General features: G+C 48.9%; 1 protein-coding gene across 1 annotated transcript in view; it reads right to left on the bottom strand.

Moving 5' to 3' along the window:
• The window catches only part of LOC137305261 (collagen alpha-1(V) chain-like), a 522,869-nt gene that overhangs the window by 60,970 nt on the left and 434,808 nt on the right, over nucleotides 1-27,091 (bottom strand). The window contains exons 25-36 of the mRNA XM_067974118.1: nucleotides 21,691-21,744; nucleotides 19,329-19,373; nucleotides 17,740-17,793; nucleotides 17,574-17,618; nucleotides 15,943-15,996; nucleotides 13,163-13,270; nucleotides 12,157-12,210; nucleotides 4,014-4,067; nucleotides 2,766-2,810; nucleotides 2,487-2,540; nucleotides 1,596-1,640; nucleotides 420-473 (exon numbers count right to left, since the gene is read on the bottom strand). Of these exons, the coding sequence (XP_067830219.1) occupies nucleotides 420-473; nucleotides 1,596-1,640; nucleotides 2,487-2,540; nucleotides 2,766-2,810; nucleotides 4,014-4,067; nucleotides 12,157-12,210; nucleotides 13,163-13,270; nucleotides 15,943-15,996; nucleotides 17,574-17,618; nucleotides 17,740-17,793; nucleotides 19,329-19,373; nucleotides 21,691-21,744 (666 nt within the window). The remainder of the gene's footprint in view (nucleotides 1-419; nucleotides 474-1,595; nucleotides 1,641-2,486; nucleotides 2,541-2,765; nucleotides 2,811-4,013; nucleotides 4,068-12,156; nucleotides 12,211-13,162; nucleotides 13,271-15,942; nucleotides 15,997-17,573; nucleotides 17,619-17,739; nucleotides 17,794-19,328; nucleotides 19,374-21,690; nucleotides 21,745-27,091) is intronic.

The following is a 27,091-nucleotide window of genomic DNA, read 5'->3' as shown; positions in this document are numbered from 1 at the left end:
CAGCCTTCGCTCCTGAGCTCTGACCAGTACATGTCTTGTAACTGTGCCCCATAACACTCACTCTCAGCCTTCGCTCCTGAGCTCTGACCAGGACTGGCTCCTGTTCTCAGCACCTCTACAATGGATCCGTGCTGAGACGTTTAATCCAAAGAAGGCACAGGGAGGTTAAAGACCTGCAGTCTGATTTTGGTATCTTATCGGTTTATGTGTTGGTGTGAATCCCCTCTGCTGACTATCTCAGCCTGTTTAGTTTATCCGATCACACTGACCCGTGTGTTACGCACATCTTTCAGCCAGTGTACGCGACCGTCTCTAGATCCTCATGCCCCCAGGGACGCTCTCAGGGACATTACGGTCCCGAGAGACTGGGGCTCGTGGCCGGAGTCGGTAAATGACGGAAGTGTTTTAAATTCACTTACGGGTGGTCCTTTCGGTCCTGGGAAGCCGGTGGGACCTTGAGGTCCTGGAAGGCCCTACATTGAAAAGGAAAGAAGAAGAAAAAGCTTGTTTAATTGAAACGATGCTCAGGGCAGGTCTGAACTGAGCACCTCAACTCTCTAACACTGTGTAGGGCAGTGAGCTGAGGACTCCCCAATCAACAAATATTTATATTTCACTTAAAGATCCCAGACTCACAAATACCATGCATAAGGTGAGGACCCACAACCTCACTCTCCAACTGAATCTTGTCCCCCCATTACCCCAACTCTCCCACTGAATCTGGTCCCCCCTATCACCCAGCTCTCCCATCGAATCTGGTCCCCCCAGTACCCCAACTCTCCCACTGAATCTGGTCCCCCCAGTACCCTAATTCTCCCACTGAATCTGGTCCCCCCAGTACCCCAACTCTCCCACTGAATCTGGTCCCCCCAGTACCCCAGCTTTCCCACTGAATCTGGTCCCCCCCAGTACCCCAACTCTCCCACTGAATCTTGTCCCCCCTATCACCCAGCTCTCCCATTGAATCTGGTCCCCCCAGTACCCCAACTCTCCCACTGAATCTGGTCCCCCCAGTACCCCAACTCTCCCACTGAATCTTGTCCCCCCAGTACCCCAGCTTTCCCACTGAATCTGGTCCCCCCAGTACCCCAACTCTCCCACTGAATCTGGTCCCCCCAGTACCCCAGCTTTCCCACTGAATCTGGTCCCCCCAGTACCCCAGCTTTCCCACTGAATCTGGTCCCCCCAGTACCCCAACTCTCCCACTGAATCTGGTCCCCCCAGTACCCCAACTCTCCCACTGAATCTGGTCCCCCCAGTACCCCAACTCTCCCACTGAATCTGGTCCCCCCAGTACCCCAGCTTTCCCACTGAATCTGGTCCCCCCAGTACCCCAGCTTTCCCACTGAATCTGGTCCCCCCAGTACCCCAACTCTCCCACTGAATCTGGTCCCCCCAGTACCCCAACTCTCCCACTGAATCTGGTCCCCCCAGTACCCCAGCTTTCCCACTGAATCTGGTCCCCCAGTACCCCAGCTTTCCCACTGAATCTGGTCCCCCCAGTACCCCAACCATCTGTTAGACCTATTGGGTGTTTCCTGTTCTGAAGGCACTGGCTGTTCTGGTTACAGTTTGATATAATTGGACAGACTCACCCTTTCACCAGAAGGACCTGGAGGCCCATCAGTTCCTGAGGTTCCCTGTTCGAGAGAGCAAAAAATACAATGAGCTGCAATGCTTTATTACACGGAATAAACCTGCACCCTCCCAAAACACTGTAAATCAGCATCCCAGTCCAGCCCCATTACAAGGGCTTTCAGTTATAACAGTCTCTCTATTACACACCCTGGCCCCATTACAAGGGCTTTCAGTTATAACACTCTCTCTATTGCACACCCAGGCCCCATTACAAGGGCTATCAGTTATAACACTCTCTCTATTACACATCCAGCCCCATTACAAGGGCTTTCAGTTATAACACTCTCTCTATTACACACCCAGGCCCCATTACAAGGGCTTTTAGTTATAGCACTCTCTCTATTACTCACCCAGGCCCTATTACAAGCGTTTTCAGTTACAACACTCTCTCTAGTACATACCCAGGTCCGGTTACAAGGCTCTAAAGTTATAACGCACTATTAGTCACCCAGGCCCCGTTATAAAGGCTCTCAGTTATAACACGCTCTCTATTACACACCCAGTCCTGATTACAAAGCTCTCAGTTACAACATCTCTCTATTGCACACTCAGGCCCCATTACAAGCCTCTCAGTTGTAATACTCTCTCCATTACACACCCAGGCCCCATTACAAGGCTCTCAGTTGTAATACTCTCTCTATTACATACCCAGGCCCCATTACAAGGCTCTCAGTTGCAATACTCCCTCTATTACACACCCCACTCTCAGTATACAGTTGTGTTATAATATCATACACCAGTATGATTAATATATGAATCTGACGATGTTAGGAATTCCAGCTCATGTTCTTTAGTGTTTCCCACTCCCCCCGGACCACCATGATAACCCCCTTTTCCTAAAGACTCACCTTTGCCCCTGGTTTTCCAGTTGAGCCTCTTGGTCCTCGTTGACCCCTTGGGCCCTGGGGGAGAAAACCAAAGTTATTAATCACTCAGTGACCGCCCAAGCCTGGCCGCTAATGGTCCAACGTAAAAGTAGAGCTGGGGGACCATGTCTGCTCTATCTCACACTCCCATTGGGCGGCCGGCTGTTATGCTTCCTCTCACTCCCGTTAACCTGGGTTACATTTTGTGAGCAGTTACTAAATCGAGAAAGAATTCAATTCAAATTCTTAAAGCTGACGTACCGTTGGTCCACGTTGTCCTCTTGGTCCCAACTTGCCTTGCAAACCCTGGGAGGATAGAAGGAAGAGCGAAAAAAAAAGAGATGGAGGAGAAAGAGCAGAACAAGAGAGGAGACAGAGGGAGAAAGAGAGATGGAGAGAGACAGGGATGGAGGAGAAAGAGCGGAGAAAGAGAGGGAGACAGGCAGAGATAGAGGGTGAGAGACAGAGGCAGAGGGGAAAGAGAGGAGACAGAAAGAGAGATGGAGAGAGACAGGGATGGAGGAGAAAGAGCAGAGAAAGAGAGGGAGAGAGGCAGAGATAGAGCAGAAAGAAGGGGAGAGAGACAGAGGCAGAGGGGAAACAGCAGAGAAAGAGAGGAGACAGAGGGAGAAAGAGAGAAGGAGAGGGACAGGGTTGGAGGAGAAAGAGGGGGAGAGACAGAGGTGGATGGGAAAGAGCAGAGAAAGAGAGAGAGACAGAGATAGAAGAGAAAGAGAGAGAGACAGAGATAGAAGAGAAAGAGAGAGAGACAGAGATAGAAGAGAAAGAGAGAGAGACAGAGATAGAAGAGAAAGAGAGAGAGACAGAGATAGAGGAAAACGAGCAGAGAAAGAGAGACAGAGATAAAGGAGAAAGAGAGAGAGAGACAGAGCCCGAGGGGAAGGAGCAGAGAAAGAGAGGGAGAGAGACAGAGATAGAGGACAAAGAGACAGAGATAGAGCAGAGAGCAGGAGAGAAATAAATGGATGAGAAAGAGCAGGTTGAGGAGAGAGAGAAGAGCCAGGGGGAGAAAGAGAGACAGAGATGGAAAGTAGAGAGCAGAGGGATCGGAAGAGAGATAAAGTGACAGAGAGAGAGATGGATAGAGATAGAGAATAGAGAGAGAACATACAGAAAAAGAGAGGGAGTTGGAGGAGAGAGCAAAGAGAGAGAGAGAGAGAGAGAGAGACCAAGATAGAGAATGAGAAAGAGAGAGACAGATACACAGAAAGAAATACAGAGAAAGGGAGAGGTACATATCGATGCAGAGATAGTGAGAAAGACAGAGATAGAGAAAAGGGTACAGATCAAGTGAGAGACACAAAGACAAAGAGAGCAAGAGTGAGAGAGATAGGCAGAGAGAGACAGAGAAAGAACGAGAGACAAAGACAGACAGATGATCAGTTCCAATCGCTGTACGTGGCTTTCCTTGTTAACAATAAGATGCTGAAGAATTTGTTGACATGTTTTCTGATGGTGAGACGTTGAGACCCATCTCTCAAAACTTACCCGAGCACCTTTCTCACCGTTAGTACCTGGGAATCCTGGGAAACCAAGGGAGCCCTGGGAAAAGGAAGCGGATGGTTAGACAGAGCAGACAGCGCGGTGTTACTGATCTTCCAGCGCACTCCCACCAGCGCTGCAGGGGCCTTTTCAATTCTTAGGGGGGGACATTTTAATCTAACCTGCCCAGTGGGAAACTGACGGGCTCGGGCCCAACGCTGGTTTTACTCCCCGACTGATTTTTCTCTCCATTGACTTCACTGCCCCCGTGTGGTATGGAGCCTTATTGACCTGGAAGGTGCAAGGTGCGATTGCTGGTCTGGGCTGATTTTGTTGATCTCACGGGGTAGGACATGACAATTGGCCACAGGCTAGGGAAGGGAAACACCAGCCAGGGTATAGGTACACTCACGGGTACAGGCGCACGCACACAGGTACAGGCGCACGCACGGGTACAGGCGCACACACAGGTAGAGGAGCACACACACAGGTACAGGAGCACACACACAGGTACAGGAACACACATAGGTACAGGCGCACGCACGGGTACAGGCGCACACACACAGGTACAGGAGCGCACACACAGGTACAGGAACACACACAGGTACAGGAACACACATAGGTACAGGCGCACACACACAGGTACAGGAACACACACACAGGTACAGGAACACACATAGGTACAGGCGCACGCACGGGTACAGGCGCACACACACAGGTACAGGAGCGCACACACAGGTACAGGAACACACACAGGTACAGGAACACACACACAGGTACAGGAACACACATAGGTACAGGCGCACGCATGGGTACAGGCGCACGCACGGGTACAGGCGCACACACACAGGTACAGGAGCACACACACAGGTACAGGAGCACTCACAGGTACAGGCGCACGCACGGGTACAGGAGCACACACACAGGTACAGGAGCACACACACAGGTACAGGAGCACACACAGGTACAGGAACACACACAGGTACAGGCGCACGCACGGGTACAGGAGCACACACAGGAACAGGAACACACACAGGTACAGGAGCACACACACAGGTACAGGAACACACACAGGTACAGGAACACACACAGGTACAGGAGCACACACACAGGTACAGGAACACACACAGGTACAGGAACACACACAGGTACAGGAGCACACACACAGGTACAGGAACACACACAGGTACAGGAGCACACACACAGGTACAGGCGCACACACAGGTAGAGGAGCACACACACAGGTACAGGAGCACACACAGGAACAGGAGCACACACACAGGTACAGGAGCACACACACAGGTACAGGAGCACACCCACAGGTACAGGAACACACACAGGTACAGGAACACACACAGGTACAGGAACACACACAGGTACAGGAGCACACACACAGGTACAGGAGCACACACACAGGTACAGGCGCACACACAGGTAGAGGAGCACACACACAGGTACAGGAGCACACACAGGAACAGGAGCACACACAGGAACAGGAGCACACACACAGGTACAGGAGCACACACACAGGTACAGGAGCACACACAGGTACAGGTACAGGAGCACACACAGGTACAGGAGCACACACAGGTACAGGAGCACACACACAGGTACAGGAACACACACAGGTACAGGAGCACACACACATGTACAGGAGCACACACACAGGTACAGGAGCACACACACAGGTACAGGAACACACACAGGTACAGGAGCACACACACAGGTACAGGAGCACACACAGGTACAGGAGCACACACAGGTACAGGAGCACACACAGGTACAGGAACACACACAGGTACAGGAGCACACACACAGGTGCAGGAGCACACACAGGTACAGGAGCACACACAGGTACAGGAACACACACAGGTACAGGAACACACACAGGTACAGGAGCACACACACAGGTACAGGAGCACACACAGGTACAGGAGCACACACAGGTACAGGAACACACACAGGTACAGGAACACACACAGGTACAGGAACACACACAGGTACAGGAGCACACACAGGAACAGGAACACACACAGGTACAGGAGCACACACACAGGTACAGGAACACACACAGGTACAGGAACACACACAGGTACAGGAGCACACACACAGGTACAGGAGCACACACAGGTACAGGAGCACACACAGGTACAGGAACACACACAGGTACAGGAACACACGCACAGGTACAGGAACACACACAGGTACAGGAACACACACAGGTACAGGAACACACACAGGTACAGGAACACACGCACAGGTACAGGAGCACACACAGGAACAGGAGCATGCACACAGGTACAGAAGCACAAACACAGGTACAAGAGCACACACATGTACTGGAGCACACACATGTACAGGAGCATACATACAGGTACAGGAGCACACATACAGGTACAGAAACATACACACCGGTACAGGAGCACACACAGGTACAGGAGCACACACACAGGTACAGAAACATACACACCCGTACAGGAGCACACACAGGTACAGGAGCACACACAGGTACAGGAGCACACACAGGTACAGGAACACACACAGGTACAGGAGCACACACAGGTACAGGAGCACACACAGGTACAAGAGCACACACATGTACTGGAGCACACACATGTACAGGAGCACACACACAGGTACAGGAGCACACACACAGGTACAGGAACACACACAGGTACAGGAGCACACACAGGTACAGGAGCACACACAGGTACAGGAACACACACAGGTACAGGAGCACACACAGGTACAGGAGCACACACAGGTACAGGAACACACACACAGGTACAGGAGCACACACACAGGTACAGGAACACACACAGGTACAGGAACACACACAGGTACAGGAGCACACACACAGGTACAGGAGCACACACACAGGTACAGGAGCACACACAGGTACAGGAGCACACACAGGTACAGGAGCACGCACAGGTACAGGAACACACACAGGTACAGGAGCACACACACAGGTACAGGAGCACACACAGGTACAGGAGCACACACAGGTACAGGAACACACACAGGTACAGGAACACACACAGGTACAGGAGCACACACAGGTACAGGAACACACACAGGTACAGGAACACACACAGGTACAGGAACACACGCACAGGTACAGGAGCACACACAGGAACAGGAGCATGCACACAGGTACAGAAGCACAAACACAGGTACAAGAGCACACACATGTACTGGAGCACACACATGTACAGGAGCATACATACAGGTACAGGAGCACACACACAGGTACAGAAACATACACACCGGTACAGGAGCACACACAGGTACAGAAACATACACACCCATACAGGAGCACACACAGGTACAGGAGTACACACAGGTACAGGAGCACAAACAGGTACAGGAGCACACACAGGTACAGGAGCACACACGGGTACAGGAGCACACACACAGGTACAGGAGCACACACACAGGTACAGGAGCACACACAGGTACAGGAGCACACACAGGTACAGGAACACACACAAATGTACAGGAGCACACACACGGGTACAGGAGCACACACACAGGTACAGGAGCACACACACAGGTACAGGAGCACACACACAGGTACAGGAGCACACACACAGGTACAGGAACACACACAGGTACAGGAGCACACGCAGGTACAGGAGCACACACAGGTACAGGAGCACACACAGGTACAGGAGCACACACACAGGTACAGGAGCACACACACAGGTACAGGAGCACACACACAGGTACAGGAGCACACACACAGGTACAGCAGCACACACACAGGTACAGCAGCACACACACAGGTACAGGAGCACACACACAGGTACAGGAGCACACACAGGTACAGGAGCACACACACAGGTACAGGAGCACACACAGGTACAGGAGCACACACACAGGTACAGGAGCACGCACAGGTACAGGAGCACACACAGGTACAGGAGCACACACAGGTACAGGAGCACACACAGGCACAGGAGCACACACACAGGTACAGGAGCACACACAGGTACAGGAGCACACACGGGTACAGGAGCACACACACAGGTACAGGAGCACACACAGGTACAGGAGCACACACAGGTACAGGAGCACACACAGGTACAGGAGCACACACACAGGTACAGGAGCACACACAGGTACAGGAGCACACACAGGTACAGGAACACACACAGGTACAGGAACACACACAGGTACAGGAACACACACAGGTACAGGAGCACACACAGGAACAGGAACACACACAGGTACAGGAGCACACACACAGGTACAGGAACACACACAGGTACAGGAACACACACAGGTACAGGAGCACACACACAGGTACAGGAGCACACACAGGTACAGGAGCACACACAGGTACAGGAACACACACAGGTACAGGAACACACGCACAGGTACAGGAACACACACAGGTACAGGAACACACACAGGTACAGGAACACACACAGGTACAGGAACACACGCACAGGTACAGGAGCACACACAGGAACAGGAGCATGCACACAGGTACAGAAGCACAAACACAGGTACAAGAGCACACACATGTACTGGAGCACACACATGTACAGGAGCATACATACAGGTACAGGAGCACACATACAGGTACAGAAACATACACACCGGTACAGGAGCACACACAGGTACAGGAGCACACACACAGGTACAGAAACATACACACCCGTACAGGAGCACACACAGGTACAGGAGCACACACAGGTACAGGAGCACACACAGGTACAGGAACACACACAGGTACAGGAGCACACACAGGTACAGGAGCACACACAGGTACAAGAGCACACACATGTACTGGAGCACACACATGTACAGGAGCACACACACAGGTACAGGAGCACACACACAGGTACAGGAACACACACAGGTACAGGAGCACACACAGGTACAGGAGCACACACAGGTACAGGAACACACACAGGTACAGGAGCACACACAGGTACAGGAGCACACACAGGTACAGGAACACACGCACAGGTACAGGAGCACACACACAGGTACAGGAACACACACAGGTACAGGAACACACACAGGTACAGGAGCACACACACAGGTACAGGAGCACACACACAGGTACAGGAGCACACACAGGTACAGGAGCACACACAGGTACAGGAGCACGCACAGGTACAGGAACACACACAGGTACAGGAGCACACACACAGGTACAGGAGCACACACAGGTACAGGAGCACACACAGGTACAGGAACACACACAGGTACAGGAACACACACAGGTACAGGAGCACACACAGGTACAGGAACACACACAGGTACAGGAACACACACAGGTACAGGAACACACGCACAGGTACAGGAGCACACACAGGAACAGGAGCATGCACACAGGTACAGAAGCACAAACACAGGTACAAGAGCACACACATGTACTGGAGCACACACATGTACAGGAGCATACATACAGGTACAGGAGCACACACACAGGTACAGAAACATACACACCGGTACAGGAGCACACACAGGTACAGAAACATACACACCCATACAGGAGCACACACAGGTACAGGAGTACACACAGGTACAGGAGCACAAACAGGTACAGGAGCACACACGGGTACAGGAGCACACACGGGTACAGGAGCACACACACAGGTACAGGAGCACACACACAGGTACAGGAGCACACACAGGTACAGGAGCACACACAGGTACAGGAACACACACAAATGTACAGGAGCACACACACGGGTACAGGAGCACACACACAGGTACAGGAGCACACACACAGGTACAGGAGCACACACACAGGTACAGGAGCACACACACAGGTACAGGAACACACACAGGTACAGGAGCACACGCAGGTACAGGAGCACACACAGGTACAGGAGCACACACAGGTACAGGAGCACACACACAGGTACAGGAGCACACACACAGGTACAGGAGCACACACAGGTACAGCAGCACACACACAGGTACAGCAGCACACACACAGGTACAGGAGCACACACACAGGTACAGGAGCACACACAGGTACAGGAGCACACACACAGGTACAGGAGCACACACAGGTACAGGAGCACACACACAGGTACAGGAGCACACACAGGTACAGGAGCACACACAGGTACAGGAGCACACACACAGGTACAGGAGCACACACAGGTACAGGAGCACACACGGGTACAGGAGCACACACACAGGTACAGGAGCACACACAGGTACAGGAGCACACACAGGTACAGGAGCACACACAGGTACAGGAGCACACACACAGGTACAGGAGCACACACAGGTACAGGAGCACACACACAGGTACAGGAGCACACACAGGTACAGGAGCACACACAGGTACAGGAGCACACACAGGTACAGGAGCACACACACAGGTACAGGAGCACACACAGGTACAGGAGCACACACAGGTACAGGAGCACGCACGGGTACAGGAGCACACACACAGGTACAGGAGCACACACACAGGTACAGGAGCACACACACAGGTACAGGAGCACACACAGGTACAGGAGCACACACAGGTACAGGAGCATGCACAGGTACAGGAGCACACACAGGTACAGGAGCACGCACGGGTACAGGAGCACACACACAGGTACAGGAGCACACACACAGGTACAGGAGCATGCACAGGTACAGGAGTATACACACAGGTACAGGAGCACACACACAGGAACATGCACAGGTAGAGGTACACGCTCTGGTTTGGAACACATAGTAATACAGGAACAACACTGGTAGAGGTACACACACAGGTAATAGATATGTGCACAGTGCAAGAACACACAGGCACAGGTACGTACACAGGTTCAGGGAGACACATACACAGCATACGCACTTGAAAGGTTTGCATTTATGTTGCACCTTTCACGACCTCAGGATGCTCCAAAGCACTTTCCAGCCAATGAAGTATTTTTGAAGTGTAGTCACTGTTGTAGTGTAGGAAATGTGGCAGCCAATTTGTGCACAGCAAGATCCCACAAACAGCAATGAGATCATGACCAGATCATCTGTTTTGGTGATGTTGGTTGAGGAATAAATATTGGCCAGGACACGAAGAACTCCTCTGCTCTTCTTCAAAATAGTGTCATGGGATCTTTTACGTCCATCTGAGAGGGTAGACGGGGCCTCGGTTTAACGTCTCATCCAAAACACGGCACCTCCGACAGTGCAGCACCTCCTTCAGTAACGAACTGTCAGCCTGGATTATGTGCTCAAGGCTCTGGAGTGGGGTTTGAACCCATGGCCTTCTGATTCAGAGCCACGGCTGATGCCAAAGGTGCACACAGGCACACAACAGTTGTGCACACAGAGGTACAGGTGAAAATACACAGATAAACACACAATTATAAATACATCTAGAGGTACACACAAAGGACTGATTTTAGAAGTACCCGCTATCAGCAGCGAGTTGCACCTGTCGGTCACTCGTGTCAGGAACTCACGATGTTTGGTCCATTAATTATTCCCCATTTATCTACCTACACGTACATAGACAGACACACACACACACACACACACACACACACAGTATACACACACATACACATACACAGGTACAAAGACACACACAGGTGTATATACACACACACACACACACACACACACAGTATACACACACACATACACATACACAGGTACAAAGACACACACAGGTGTATACACACACACATGTACAAAGACACACACAGGTATATGCGCGCACACACACACACACGTATATACACATACAGTTATACAAATACAGGTACACACACACACACACACACACGTACATAGACAAGCAGAGACAGATACATAGACACACACAAATAGGTACATGCATACATACAAACACATAGACACACACACACACATAATGACACACATACACACACAGGCACATACAGACACACAAAGAGATATACTAAAGTGCAGAAATGCACACACTCCCATATATACAGAGGCATACAGAGAGACACACACATAAAGAAGACGTATACACACATAACCAAACACAAACAGAGGCATGTACACACATATGTACTCGCATATACAAAGGAACAAGTATTACTCAAAGACATGCCTAAATAGATGACATATATACAGAATGTAATATATATTGATCATTGTAAGTGTTGTGTAATTCAGTGCTGGACTGTTGGGGATAGATTGATGTTCTTACCTTGGGGCCCTGACGTCCGGGATAACCAGGAAGACCAGGAACTCCGAGTTTACCCTAAAAACAGGAAAATAGTTGGTGTTAAACAGTAATAATCACAACACACAGAGTACCCCGTGTTATATATATGACTTGTACATTCATTGTCCATGAACAACTACAAAAATTTGCATTTATATAGCGCCTTTAACATAGTAAAACGTCCCAAGGCGCTTCACAGGAGCAATTATCAAACAAAATTTGACACCGAGCCACCTAAGGAGATATTAGGACAGGTGACCAAAAGCTTGGTCAAAGAGGTAGGTTTTAAGGAGCATCTTAAAGGAGGAGAGAGAGGCGGAGAGGTTTAGAGAGGGAATTCCAGAGCTTAAGGCCTAGGTGGCTGAAAGCACGGTGGCCAATGGTGGAGCAGAGGAACAGAAGATGTACAAGAGGCCAGAGTCAGAGGAACAGAGAGTTCTCAGAGGGCTGGAGGAGGTTACAGAGATAGGGAGAGCCGAGACCATGAAGGGATTTAAATACAGGGATGAGAATTTGAAATTGGAAGCGTGGGGTGGGGAGATGGGGAGCACGGGGGTGACGGGCGAGCAGGACTTGGCGTGAGATAGGAAACGGGCAGCAGAGTTTAAGGAGGGGGGAGGATGGGAAACCGGCCGGGAGAACATTGGAATAGTCGAGTCTGGATGGCACAAAGGAATGGCTTCAGGTTTCAACAACAGAATGAGCTGAGGGAGGGGAGGAGGAGTCGAATGTTATGGAGCAGGAAGTAGGCGGACTTTGTGATGGAGGGGATATGAAGTCAGAAGGAAATAGTGATCCAACTCCAATTCCAATCCATCTACAACACCCTGCTCAGGGTCAATTTCATCATCTATGGGAAGGGATCACCCTGGAAGTAAGGAAAGGAAAGAAAGAAAAAGAAAGAGGGAAGAGAACCCTCTCACGTGACATTAACTTTGACAAGAATGATTCACCCAGTTGGGGTGCACCGTACCACAGTGTCTCTCACCTTCTCACCTGTCGCACCCAATGGTCCCGGGTCACCTGGAGGTCCCACCCGCCCTTTGGGACCTTCAGGTCCATCCTCTCCTCGAGGACCACTTGGCCCGAGCTCACCCTGAGAGGAAAAGACAATTAAAAATACGTCACTATCGCAATCTTTTCAGACGAGATATTTCCAGTGACAGAGGTCACCGGTCAATGGGACACAACGGAGAGGGGCCGAGGCTTTTCATCACCCCTCCCTGCACCTCCCCGGTGAAAAATATTTGTTGGGGGACTTTCAGGATCTTCGAGGAAGAGCATTGCCAGTATGAGGATGCTCAGTATAAACAGTGATCCGAAAGGCAGTGTCTTATTGAGAGTTATCTTCATTCAGACTCGTTTCCCAGGAATTCCCAATTACTGACTCGTTTCCCATATTACACTCAGCCCAAGAGGTCAAAGGGCAGCCTCGGTATTAATATTCCTGATTAGCCCTTGTATCCTGAAACGCCTCACACGATGAATTGCTTTGAAGTGCAGTGACCATTGTTATGTAGGCAAGAGGTGGCAGCCATTTTGCACACAGCAAGATCCCACAAAAGCAGCAAAGAGACTTAATCTGTGTTTTGGTGTCGTTAGTTGAGGGACGAGCGTTGGGTAGGACACCGGGAAGAATTCCCTGCTCGTCTTCCAAATTTGACACAGGATCTTCAATGTCCACCTGAAAAGGTAAACAGGGCCTCATTTTAACATCTCAACCCAAGGACCCTTCCTTGAGCTGACATATCCAGGAGCTGAAGGTAGATATGTAGATAGACCTTTCACGACCTCAGGACATCCCAAAGCGTTTTGCAGCCAATTAAGTACTTTTTGAAGTGTATTCACTGTTGTAATGTAGGAAACCCGGCAGCCAATTTGTGCACAGCAAGGTCCCAAAAACAGCAATGTGATAATGACCAGATAATCTGTTTTAGTGATGTTGGTTGAGGGATAAACATTGGGGAGAACTCCGCTGCAAAATAGCAGCCATGGGATCTTTTACATCCACCTGAGAGGGGCAGACGTGTCCTCGGTTTAACATCTCATCCGAAAGACGGCACCTACCAACAATGCAGCACTCCCACAGTACGGCACTGGGAGTGTCAGCCTGGATTATATGCTCAAGTTTCTGGAGTGGGGACTTGAACCCACAACCTGCTAACTCAGAGGTGAGAGCTCTACCCACTGAGCCATGGCTGACACCTGATGTATGCAGTATCTGACTTCTTTCTAGGAGTTGCCAGCAGGACAGCTAGTGACTGATGGAGCCAGCCTAGGGTTTTTGGTCTATTAAAAGTGAGGCTGCCTCGTGGCTATCAAGCTCCCAGTATGTCCCGTGTAATGAGGAGTCGGGATTAACTTCTTGGGGACAAAGGAATGCATGCTTTGGAAAAACTCAACGAAAGCAATCGGTCGTTCCAACTCTTTCAGGAGTGAATCAAACAGCTGAAGATTTTTGCAGGTCACATGTTTTCTCAGCGCAGCCCTTGAAGAATCTTATAAAGTCCCATAAAGTCCCTCATAGGAATCTCTGAAACATCTCCATACACTCATCACGGTCTTCAATGGAAACCCATTAAAAGCCCCTCACACTTCTCAATGGAAAAAGCGATCGCATCTCATGAAGAGCTTGTACTGCTGCTTGGAGATGCTCCAGGTCTTCACTGGTCTATAAATAAGCGAGCACCATACCCTCGTGTCCCACGGTTGTTGCTGCTGAGCAGTTGCAATGGTCCAATCGTGCTGCAGACGTCAAGAAAGATTGCTGCGAGATCCCAAGGCTGAGGGTTTTCAAGGATCTCGATATTCTCTTGCGTGGTTTTCTTCTTGGAGAAGTTTTCTTCCAGTCCAGTGCACTTCCTTTATCCTGTCCTGGTTTTATGACTCTCCGTCTAATCACTGGTGTAAACAAATCATTGATCAAAGCAGAGCAGGGCCCAATGGCATTGGGGTGTTATTCACAAATATAAGTCACTAACGGGTGATGGAGGTGTTTAAGATGATTAATGGATTTGATAGGTTAGATGGAGAGAAACTATTTCCTCTGGTGCAGGGGCCCAGAACAAGGGGGCAGAACATTAAGTTTAGAGCTCGGCCGTTCAGGGGTGATGTCAGGAAGCTCTTCTTCACACAAAGGGGAGTGGAAATCTGGAACTCTCTCCCCCCAAAAGCTGTTGAGGCTGGGGGTCAATTGAAAATTTCAAAACAGAGACTGATAGATTTTCGTTAGATATTAAGGGTTGCGGAACCAAGGCGGGTAGATGGAGTTAAGATACAGATCAGCCATGATCTAATTGAATGGCGGAACAGGCTCGAGGGGCTGAGTGGCCTCTTCCTGTTCCCATGACGATTTAAATTTTTGCTTGCTCTATATTGGGATGACATTCTATGGTCTGTTGCTACTGTTTCCATGGTGACACCCTTCCCCCCCTTGTATGATAAAAAAGACCCAAAAGGTGTGGCCTATAAAGGGCCTTTATTGTCTTTCACGGCAATGACTGTAAACCAGAAACCATGGGCCCAGCTTTCGGGATTCCCAACATGGAGTTGGCCAACTTTATCACCAGGTCAGTGTGTCGGGATTCCTCACAAAGTGACGTCAGGGTCATCTCATTCAGTTTACCTGAAAATAAAGTGTTGCAAACTTCAAGCCAGTGAAACTTCAGAGCCTAATAACACGCCAATAACATCTCCAAAATATGGCCTACTACATTTTCCTTTGTCCTTGGGAAACGCAAGCTGAGTTAATTAAATCAGTGCTCTTACTCGTTCACCCTTGAGGCCCATGTCTCCCTTGAAGCCTGGGAAGCCATCTTCACCCTAGGATAAAGCAGCACAACAGATTGGGAGTGAGTTACAGCGAAACAGAGTTATACAAGAAGCAAGTTCACCACCTCTCTCGACAAACAATCGCTAGAACTTGCATTTATATAGCGCCTTCCACAACCTCAGGATGTCCCAAAGCGCTTTACAGCCAATTAAGTACTTCTGAAGTGTAGTCACTGTTGTAATGTAGGAGACGCGGCAGTCAATTTGTGCACAGCAAGATCCCACAAACAGCAATGAGACAAATCACCAGATAATCTGTTCTTTTAGTGATGTTAGTTGAGGGATAAATATCGGGCCCAGGACACCGGGGAGAACTCCCCTGCAAAAATAGCGGCATGGGATCTTTTACATCCACCTGAGAGGGTAGATGGGGCCTGGGTTTAATGTGTCATCTGAAAGGTGGCACCTCCGACACTGCAGCACCTCCATCGGCACTGCACTGGAATGTCAGCCTAGAATATGTACTCAAGCCTCTGGAGTGGGATAGTGAACCCATGACCTCCTGATTCCAAGGCAAGAGTCTGACCCACGAGCACGGGTGAAACTAATGGAAAGGAATGGAAGAACTGGCAGGTTCTATAAGGACCAGGCCATCCTCCCCACCAGATCCTCCTCTCTGCGCTCTGCCCAGGCGATGTTATCACCCAGAGGGTAAAGACGACAATCTCACCCTGTGTGACACTCCCCCCCCCCCACCCCTCTCCCCACCACTTCTTGATTTACCTCTCAATTCTGGTCAGCATCACCCAGCAGGGCTATTATCCAAACCCATCGTTGCCCAGTGATAACAGAAACTACAGTCATCTCAATAGTTTCTCCTTCACACACTTGCCTGGCCCTGCCGGAAGCCAGGTGAAGCTATTGGCTCCCAGTGGCACTGACGCATGCCTCCTAGTTGGCCCATTCCACAAGGTTCAACTGGAGCGCCCAGGCAAAATATCCGCACGTGGGTACAGTTATGACACAAAACAGCAACTCCTGAGGTCTGCAGTGGGCCTGGGGCCAGCGGTGTCAGGTTGGTGCCAACTGGTGCCATTCCCATCTGTCCAGAAAGTGCCTCAGTCACTGTGCCAGGCGCGATGCTCTCGGGTCGGTGCCAGGCGGACCTGGCTCCTGTGCGGGAATAGCGGAGACGCCGAGGCCCACGGGGCACCACCCTGGAGGATGGCGGTAGCCGGGAAGACGAGCTAAAGGCGGGTATACAGCTGGTTGTTTGAAGCCAGGCCTGGGTTTTAAGAGCCTGTAGACTGTAGGAAGGGGAGAATATTGAGGAGACCCACAGTGTTGAGGCCCAGGAAAGGACGAGTTAGAGAGCAGGGGACGGTGCCGATGAGCCTCGATCCCGACACTGTGAGCGTGCGACGAAGAGAGGGTGAGGACAGGGAGATGGATCTCAGAGAGGAATGAGAGAGGAAAGCTCAGGGGAGCACAGACCATAGGAGAGAGATAAGAAACGATGGAGAAAGGGGTTGGAGGATGGAACTAAGAAAAGGATGGCCAATCAGTTAACTCTTGTTGGCACCTTGTTCAAATGGAGAAGACCAAAAATTGGATGAAAACGTTCTCACCTTTTCACCTTTGTGTCCCATCAGCCCTCGGATTCCCTCAGATCCCTAAAAGAGACAGAAGGACAGTTAGTTACGGTTACGAGTGACCGATGACTGCAAACCATGGCTCAACCAGGTTCAGGCTCACTCACAAATACAGGCAATCTCGCTCGATGATGATGCTCACCTTCACACCACGTGGTCCAGGATAGCCAATGGGACCTTGAGGACCTGAAGGACCCTGAGACAAACAAGAGAGAGGTGGTTACACAAACCATGGCCCAGAGAAGGGGGGGGAGTTGTCTCACTTTGTATGTTACTAACATTGTCACTTCTCTAGAACTGTCACTAGGGAGTCCGGGGGCCTCACACTTAAATACTGGGGCCTCACACTCACATCGAATAGTGGAAATGCAGAGCTAAAGAACATCATGATTTCCACCTAAAAGAACAATTGATTGGACAGACCCTGGCAACACAGGAATTGGAAGGTCTGACTATCTCTGTGACATGCCTTCTGTTTACATAGAATGACATAGAGTTTACAGCACAGAAACAGGCCGTTCGGCCCAACTGGTCTATGCCGGTGTTTATGCTCCACATGAGCCTCCACCCACCCCTCTTCATCTCACCCCATCAGCATATCCTTCTATTCCTTTCTCCCTCATGTGTTTATCTAGCTTCCCCCTAAATGCATCTATTCTAGTCGCCTCAACTATTCCTGGTGGTAACGAGTTCCACATTCTCACCACTCTCTGGGTAAAGAATTTTCTCCTGAATTCTCTATTGGATTTATTAGTGACTATTTTATAGTTATGGCCCCTAGTTTTGGACTCCCCCACATCTTCTCTACGTCCACCCTTTCATAATCTTAAAGACCTCCATCAGGTCACCCCTCAGTCTTCTCTTTTCTAGAGAAAAGAAGATTTGTTAGACTTGTGTTGGATTCGTACAGCCTGGTACAACCAGCAGTAGAGTGGTATTATATCTTTATGAGATGCATTTGGCATTGTTTAGTATGAGCACACCTTCAGAACCCAGGTATTACTGTGCACTGTGTCCCTCCGTGAGACTTGACTGGGTACAGCCTGGGACCACATGCAGTTGAATCCCTGTGTCCTTCAGTGAGATTCCCCATGGTTGGCCTCCTTTGGCCGACCTCTGATAATACTGTTTGGGGGACCTGCCTCTAATTGGGAGCTAAGACAGTGGGGGAGAAAATTGGAAAACTGATACGAAAAACAAAGCAAAATCACAACTAAATGTACACAGCCTCCCCCATCATAACAGTCAGAGAAAGTTCCTCCTCAAGGGCATCCTTTAAATAACAAATAAAAAAAAGCATCCCTAAGCGCTACACAGCCAATTAATTACTTTTTGAAGTGCAGTCACTGTTGTTATGTAGGCAAATTGGGCAATCAATTTGCGCACAGCAAGGTCCCACAAATCAATGACTAACCAGATAATCTGTTTTTTAGTGATGTTGGTTGAGGGATAAATATTGGCCCAGGACACTGGGGAGAACTCCTCTGATGTTCTCCGAGATAGCGGCCGTGAGATCTTTTATATCCAAAGGACGGTGTCTCTGACAATGGAGCACTCCCCCAGCAGGGCACGGAGTGTCAGATAGATTATGTGCCCACAGTCCATGAACGAGTCTGAATTTACAGCCTTCAAGGATTCATTTTTAAAAAAAAAAACGTCTCCACTCATCTCCGTGAAGTAAACAAAAACGAGTAACCCTTCCTTTGCCCAAGCCAACCCCCGATGACGTACCTGGTTACCTTTGGAACCTGTTGGGCCTTCTTTACCCGGGTGACCCTGTAAAGAATGAAAACACAGGTCAGAGGTAAAGGAGCACGCACTGACAAAGGTCGGGGGGGGGTCAGAGATCACCAATAAAGGTCAGAGGTCACATGGCCACCACGAGCAAAACAAAATGTAACACCAGTAAATAATCTCCACAATTAATAAGATGATGTCACAGCTCCTGGAAGAGGGGCAGTTGAAGACTCTGGAAAACTTATCGTCAAAGCTTAATTTTTTGGTTACCCTTAATTTTGAGAAAACGAAAGTGTTAATAATGCTGTTTATAATTTTCCACACAAACCCACGAGTCTCATAAAGCTGCCTCCTGATCTTTGAGTGGCTTTAATACAGTAATATCAGTGCTTGCTTCAATATCGCACTGCCTGAGCTGACAACTGGTCTGCCCAGGGAGGCTGAGATGTCCCTTGTCCAACTGGCAGTCGAAGAGTTAAACTCGCAACGCAGGCAGGGAGCTCGAACACCCTGAAATCGCCACCGTTTGTTATTTTTTTTAAAAAATGGGACAACTCCTTCTTTTGAAAGGACGTGCCCTCGCTCACTGGACAGGACGCAGAAACATCGCAACTTCTTCCAGAGCGAGTCAGTTCCGCAATTCGACCAGTCAAAGCCGATTAGCTGGACTTGCGCATCTAAATGTTCGCCGGGATATCGCAGTGATTTGTGGCAAAGTTACTGATAGACCAGCGAACATTTGTCCGACAAGACTGTGTTTTTCGATTCATTTGTTTTATTTGAATTGTCAAGATTAATGAAATTCCGATTTGAAAAATAGACTATTTGAAGCAATTTTTAGTCTTGTTTGGTTTAACAAGCTCCGAACACCAGCCCTACCACTCCGCCAAAAAAATCCTGTCCACGCCACTGGAATAATTTTTATTCCATCAACGGGAATTGGATTTATACTTAAGAAGGGAAAATTTGAGGGATAGGGGGAAAGAGCAGTGAGGAGGGGGACTAATTGGACAGCTCTTTCAGAGAGCTGGCACAGGCACGACGGGCCGAAAGGCCTCCTTCTGTGTTATAGGACACCACGTTCCTTTCAGGGAGAAGAGGAGGAAGCAAGGGCTTTGGAGAGGGTGCAGAGGAGATTCACCAGGATGTTACCAGGGCTGGAGCGCTTCAGCTATGAAGAGAGACTGGGAAGATTGGGTTTGTTTTCCTTGGAGCAGAGGAGGCTGAGGGGGGACATGATTGAGGTGTACAAAATTATGAGGGGCACAGATAGGATGGATACTAAGGAGCTTTTTCCCTTCGTTGAGGGTACTATAACAAGGGGACATAGATTCAAGGTAAAAGGCGGGAGGTTTAGAGGGGATTTGAGAAAGAACTTTTTCACCCAGAGGGTGGTTGGAGTCTGGAACTCACTGCCTGAAAGGGTTGTGGAGGCAGGAACCCTCACAACATTTAAGAAGCATTTGGATGAGCACTTGAAATGCCATAGCATACAAGGCTACGGACCAAATGCTGGAATATGGGATTAGAGTAGACAGGGCTGATGGCCGGCGCGGACACGATGGGCCGAAGGGCCTCTATCCGTGCTGTATGACTCTATGACTCTATGACTCTAAGAGGTTGTTCGGTCCATCTGGCTCGTTCCTCGTGTCGAATTTACGCCATCATAATGCCCATTCGGTTAATCTCCTGATGGAACTGCAGGGAAAGGTTTTTAGCACAGAGAGCTCCAAGAAATCGATCCTTCATTCCCACTTCACCAAAAGAGCCTTGAACAGAAGGTCCTTGCGATGTCAATGTAGTACTGTTGGCTCGACCGTGTCAAGCCTTGACAGGCCCAGGAGGAGACGCAGCCAGTGACCACACTGTCTGCCGCTTGTCCAACCAGGAATACACGGCGCATTAGGTTCACAGGGCTATCTGAAGCCAAGTTAAAAGGATCCCAGCCTCCTCTCACCAGCCTCACCCCACCCACCCCGTGTGACAGGCCTACCCCTCCAGGCCCCACCATTGAGCCGGCTGGTCAATTATGAACAGTGCCCAGGGGTACTGCAGCCTTGCCTGGCTTGGGGATTCAGATTGCGGAGACGACGACACAGCACTGACCCGGTTCCAACCTCCAAACCTTTCACCGCAGGGACAACATGATCACAAAGCCAAGCCTTCTCCAAGGATGAGCGACAAGCAGTCGGCTCATCCACGATGCTCAAAGGGTTAAAACGTCCGGTACCCAGACCAACCCGCCCACTCCCCCTCCCCATTCAGTCCATAAAGGAAATGACCAGTTATCGCTGAGTCGATCAACAAAGTGTGCAGGGCTCACTGAATGTAGGATAGATCGACTGTGGATACTTACAGGAGGACCATCAGCACCAGGGATTCCAGGCAGACCAGGCTTCCCAGTTGGGCCCTGCAGGAAGGGAAATCACGACAAAACATTAGTGTGATCTCACTCTCACCCTAAATCAAAACCAGGAACATTAGTGTGATCTCACTCTCACCCTAAATCAAAACCAGGAACATTAGTGTGATCTCACTCGCAATTGAAACAAAAACAGGAACTTAAGTGTGATCTAACACTCACCCTGAATCAAAATCACAAACATTAGTGTGATCTAACACTCACCTGAATCAAAATCACAAACATTCGTGTGATCTAACACTCACCCTGAATCAAAACCACAAACATTAGTGTGATCTCACTCTCACCCTGAATTAAAACCGGGAACATTGGTGTGAACTCACTCTCGCCTTGAATCAAAACCACAAAAATTAGTGAGATCTCACTCTTCCCCTAAATCAAAACCCCAAAAATTAGTGTGATCTCACTTCCACCCTGAATCAAACCCAGAAACATTAGTGTGAACTCACTCTCACCCAGAATCAAAGTCACAAAAATTAGTGTGATTTCACACTCACTCTGAATCAAAATCAAGAAAATTTCTGTGATCTCACTCTCACACTGGAAAAAACCATAAATGTTAGTGTGATCTCATTCTGATCCTGAATCAAAACCAGGAACATTAGTGTGATCACACTCTCAATGTGAATCAAAACCAGGAACATTAGTGTGATCTCACTCTCAATGTGAATCAAAACCAGGAACATTAGTGTGATCTCACTCTCAATGTGAATCAAAACCAGGAACATTAGTGTGATCTCACTCTCAATGTGAATCAAAACCAGGAATATTAGTGTGATCTCACTCTCACCCAGAAAAAACCCCACAAACATTAGTGTGACCTCACTCTCACCTGAATCAAAACCACAAACATTCATGTGATTTCACGCTCGCCCTGAATCAAAACCAGGAACATGAGTGTGATCTCACTCTCACCCTGAATCAAAACCACAAACATTGGTGTGATCTCACTCTCACCTGAATAAATTGTAAACAATTTTACAACACCAAGTTATAGTCCAGCAATTTTATTTTAAATTCACAAGCTTTCGGAGGCTACCTCCTTCCTCAGGTGAACGATGTGGAAATTCCACATCGTTCACCTGAAAGCTTGTGAATTTAAAATAAAATTGCTGGACTATAACTTGGTGTTGTAAAATTGTTTACAATTGTCAACCCCAGTCCATCACCGGCATCTCCACATCATCACCTGAATAAAGATCAGGAACATTAGTGCATTCTCAACCTCACCTTGTATCAAAACCACAAACATTAGTGTGATTTCACTCTCACCCAGAATCAAAACCAGGAACAAGAGTGTGATCTCACTCTCACTGTGAATCAAAACCACAAACATTAGTGTGATCTCACTCTCACCCTGAATCAAAACCACAAACATTAGTGTGATCTCACTCTCAACCAGAATCGAAACCACAAACATTAGTGTGATCTCACTCTCAACCAGAATCGAAACCAGAAACATTAGTGTGATCTCACTCTCACCCTCAATTAAAACCAGGAACATTAGTGTGATCTCACTCTCACGTGATTCAAAACCACAAACATTAGTGTGATCTCACTCTCACCCTCATTCAATACCAGGAACATGCGTGTGATCTCACTCTCACTCTGTTTCAAAACCAGGAACATTAGTGTGAACTCACACTCAAACTGAATGAAAATCAGGAACATTAGTGTGATCTCACTCTCATCCTGAATTAAAACCACAAACGTTAGTGTGAACTCACTCTCACCCTCAATCAAAATCAGGAACATGCGTGTGATCTCACTCTAACCCTGTTTCAAAACCATGAACATTAGTGTGAACTCAATCTCACCCTGATTCAAAACCACAAAAATTCATGTGATTTCACGCTCACTGTGAATGAAACCCACAACACTGGTGTGATCTCTCTCTCACATTGAATCAAAATCAGCAACATTAGTGCTTTCTCACTCTCACCCTGCATCAAAACCACAAACATTAGTGTGATCGCACTCTCACCCAGAATCAAAACCCGGAACAAGAGTGTGATCTCACTCTCACCGTGAATCAAAACCACAAACATTAGTGTGATCTCAATCTCACCCTGAACCAAAACCACAAACATTAGTGTGATCTCACTCTCACCCTGAATCGAAACCACAAATATCACCTGGCCCTCACTCTCACCGTGAATTAAAATCACAAATATGAGTGTGATCTGACTGTTACCCTGAATCAAGCTCAAAATATTAGTGTGATCGCACTCACAACAAGAATCAAAACCAGGAACATTAGTGTGATCTCACTCTCACCCTGAATCAAAACCACAAACATTAGTGTGATCTCACTCTCACCTGAATAAAAATCAGGAACATTAGTGCATTCTCACCCTCACCTTGTATCAAAACCACAAACATTAGTGTGATTTCACTCTCACCCAGAATCAAAACCAGGAACAAGAGTGTGATCTCACTCTCACTGTGAATCAAAACCACAAACATGAGTGTGATCTCACTCTCAACCAGAATCGAAAACACAAACATTAGTGTGATCTCACTCTCACCCTCAATTAAAACCAGGAACATTAGTGTGATCTCACTCTCACGTGATTCAAAACCAGGAACATTAGTGTGATCTCACTCTCACCCTGAATCAAACTTACAAACAGTAGTGTGATCTCAATCTCATCCTGAATCAAAGCCACAAATATTAGTGTGAACTCACGCTCAACCTGAATAAAAATCAGGAACATTAGTGTGATCTCACTCTCACCCTGTTTCAAAACCAGGAACATTAGTGTGAACTCACGCTCAACCTGAATGAAAATCAGGAACATTAGTGTGATCTCACTCTCACCCTGAATCAAAACCAGGAACATTAGTGTGAACTCACTCTCATCCTGAATCAAAACCACAAACGTTAGTGTGATCTCACTCTCACCCTGGTTTTTTTTATTATTCGTTCACGGGATGTGGGTGTCGCTGGCGAGGCCGGCATTTATTGCCCATCCTTAATTGCCCTTGAGAAGGTGGTGGTGAGCCGCCTTCTTGAACCGCTGCAGTCCGTGTGGTGACGGTTCTCCCACAGTGCTGTTAGGAAGGGAGTTCCAGGATTTTGACCCAGCGACAATGAAGGAACGGCGATATATTTCCAAGTCGGGATGGTGTGTGACTTGGAGGGGAACGTGCAGGTGGTGTTGTTCCCATGTGCCTGCTGCTCTTGTCCTTCTAGGTGGTAGAGGTCGCGGGTTTGGGAGGTGCTGTCGAAGAAGCCTTGGCGAGTTGCTGCAGTGCATCCTGTGGATGGTACACACTGCAGCCACAGTGCGCCGGTGGTGAAGGGAGTGAATGTTTAGTGTGGTGGATGGGGTGCCAATCAAGCGGGCTGCTTTATCTTGGATGGTGTCGAGCTTCTTGAGTGTTGTTGGAGCTGCACTCATCCAAGCAAGTGGAGAGTATTCCATCACACTCCTGACTTGTGCCTTGTACTTGGTGGAAAGGCTTTGGGGAGTCAGGAGGTGAGTCACTCGCCGCAGAATACCCAGCCTCTGACCTGCTCTCGTAGCCACAGTATTTATATGGCTGGTCCAGTTAAGTTTCTGGTCAATGGTGACCCCCAGGATGTTGATGGTGGGGAATTCGGTGATGGTAATGCCGTTGAATGACAGGGGGAGGTGGTTAGACTGTCTCTTGTTGGAGATGGTCATTGCCTGGCACTTATCTGGCGCGAATGTTACTTGCCACTTATCAGCCCAAGCCTGGATGTTGTCCAGGTCTTGCTGCATGCGGGCTGGGACTGCTTCATTATTTGAGGGGTTGCGAATGGAACTGAACACTGTGCAGTCATCAGCGAACATCCCCATTTCTGACCTTATGATGGAGGGAAGGTCATTGATGAAGCAGCTGAAGATGGTTGGGCCTAGGACACTACCCTGAGGAACTCCTGCAGCAATGCCCTGGGGCTGAGACGATTGGCCTCCAACAACCACTACCATCTTCCTTTGTGCTAGGTATGACTCCAGCCACTGGAGAGTTTTCCCCCTGATTCCCATTGACTTCAATTTTACTGGGGCTCCTTGGTGCCACACTCGGTCAAATGCTGCCTTGATGTCAAGGGCAGTCACTCTCACCTCACCTCTGGAATTCAGCTCTTTTGTCCATGTTTGGACCAAGGCTGTAATGAGGTCTGGAGCCGAGTGGTCCTGGCGGAACCCAAACTGAGCATCGGTGAGCAGGTTATTGGTGAGTAAGTGCCACTTGATAGCACTGTCGATGACACCTTCCATCACTTTGCTGATGATTGAGAGTAGACTGATGGGGCGGTAATTGGCCAGATTGGATTTGTCCTGCTTTTTGTGGACAGGACATACCTGGGCAATTTTCCACATTGTCGGGTAGATGCCAGTGTTGTAGCTGTACTGGAACAGCTTGGCTAGAGGCGCAGCTAGTTCTGGAGCACAAGTCTTCAGCACTACAGCTGGGATGTTGTCGGGCCCCATAGCCTTTGCTGTATCCAGTGCACTCAGCCGTTTCTTGATATCACGTGGAGTGAATCGAATTGGCCGAAGACTGGCTTCTGTGATGGTGGGGATATCGGGAGGAGGCCGAGATGGATCATCCACTCAGCACTTCTGGCTGAAGATGGTTGCAAATGCTTCAGCCTTGTCTTTTGCACTCACGTGCTGGACTCCGCCATCATTGAGGATTGGGATGTTTGCAGAGCCTCCTCCTCCCGTTAGTTGTTTCATTGTCCACCACCATTCATGACTGGATGTGGCAGGACTGCAGAGCTTTGACCTGATCCGTTGGTTGTGGAATCGCTTAGCTCTGTCTATAGCATGTTGCTTCCGCTGTTTAGCATGCATGTAGTCCTGAGCTGTAGCTTCACCAGGTTGGCACCTCATTTTTAGGTACACCTGGTGCTGCTCCTGGCATGCTCTTCTGCACTCCTCATTGAACCAGGGTTGATCCCCTGGCTTGTTGGTAATGGTCGAGTGAGGAATATGCCGGGCCATGAGGTTACAGATTGTGCTGGAATACAATTCTGCTGCTGCTGATGGCCCACAGCGCCTCATGGAAGCCCAGTTTTGAGCTGCTAGATCTGATCTGAATCTATCCCATTTAGCATGGTGGTAGTTTCAAAACCAGGAACATTAGTGTGAACTCACGCTCAACCTGAATGAAAATCAGGAACATTAGTGTGATCTCACTCTCACCCTGAATCAAAACCCGGAACAACAGTGTGATCTCACTCTCACCCTGAATCAAAACCAGGAACATGAGTGTGAACTCACTCTCACCCAGAATCAAAATCACAAATATTAGTGTGATCTCACTCTCACCCTGAATTAAAATCACAAATATTCGTGTG

The sequence above is a fragment of the Heptranchias perlo genome, chromosome 39, assembly GCF_035084215.1.
Source record: "Heptranchias perlo isolate sHepPer1 chromosome 39, sHepPer1.hap1, whole genome shotgun sequence".
NCBI lineage: Eukaryota > Metazoa > Chordata > Chondrichthyes > Hexanchiformes > Hexanchidae > Heptranchias > Heptranchias perlo.
The sequence above is the reverse complement of the archived record's forward strand: the minus strand, read 5'-3'. Positions and strand labels throughout refer to the sequence as shown.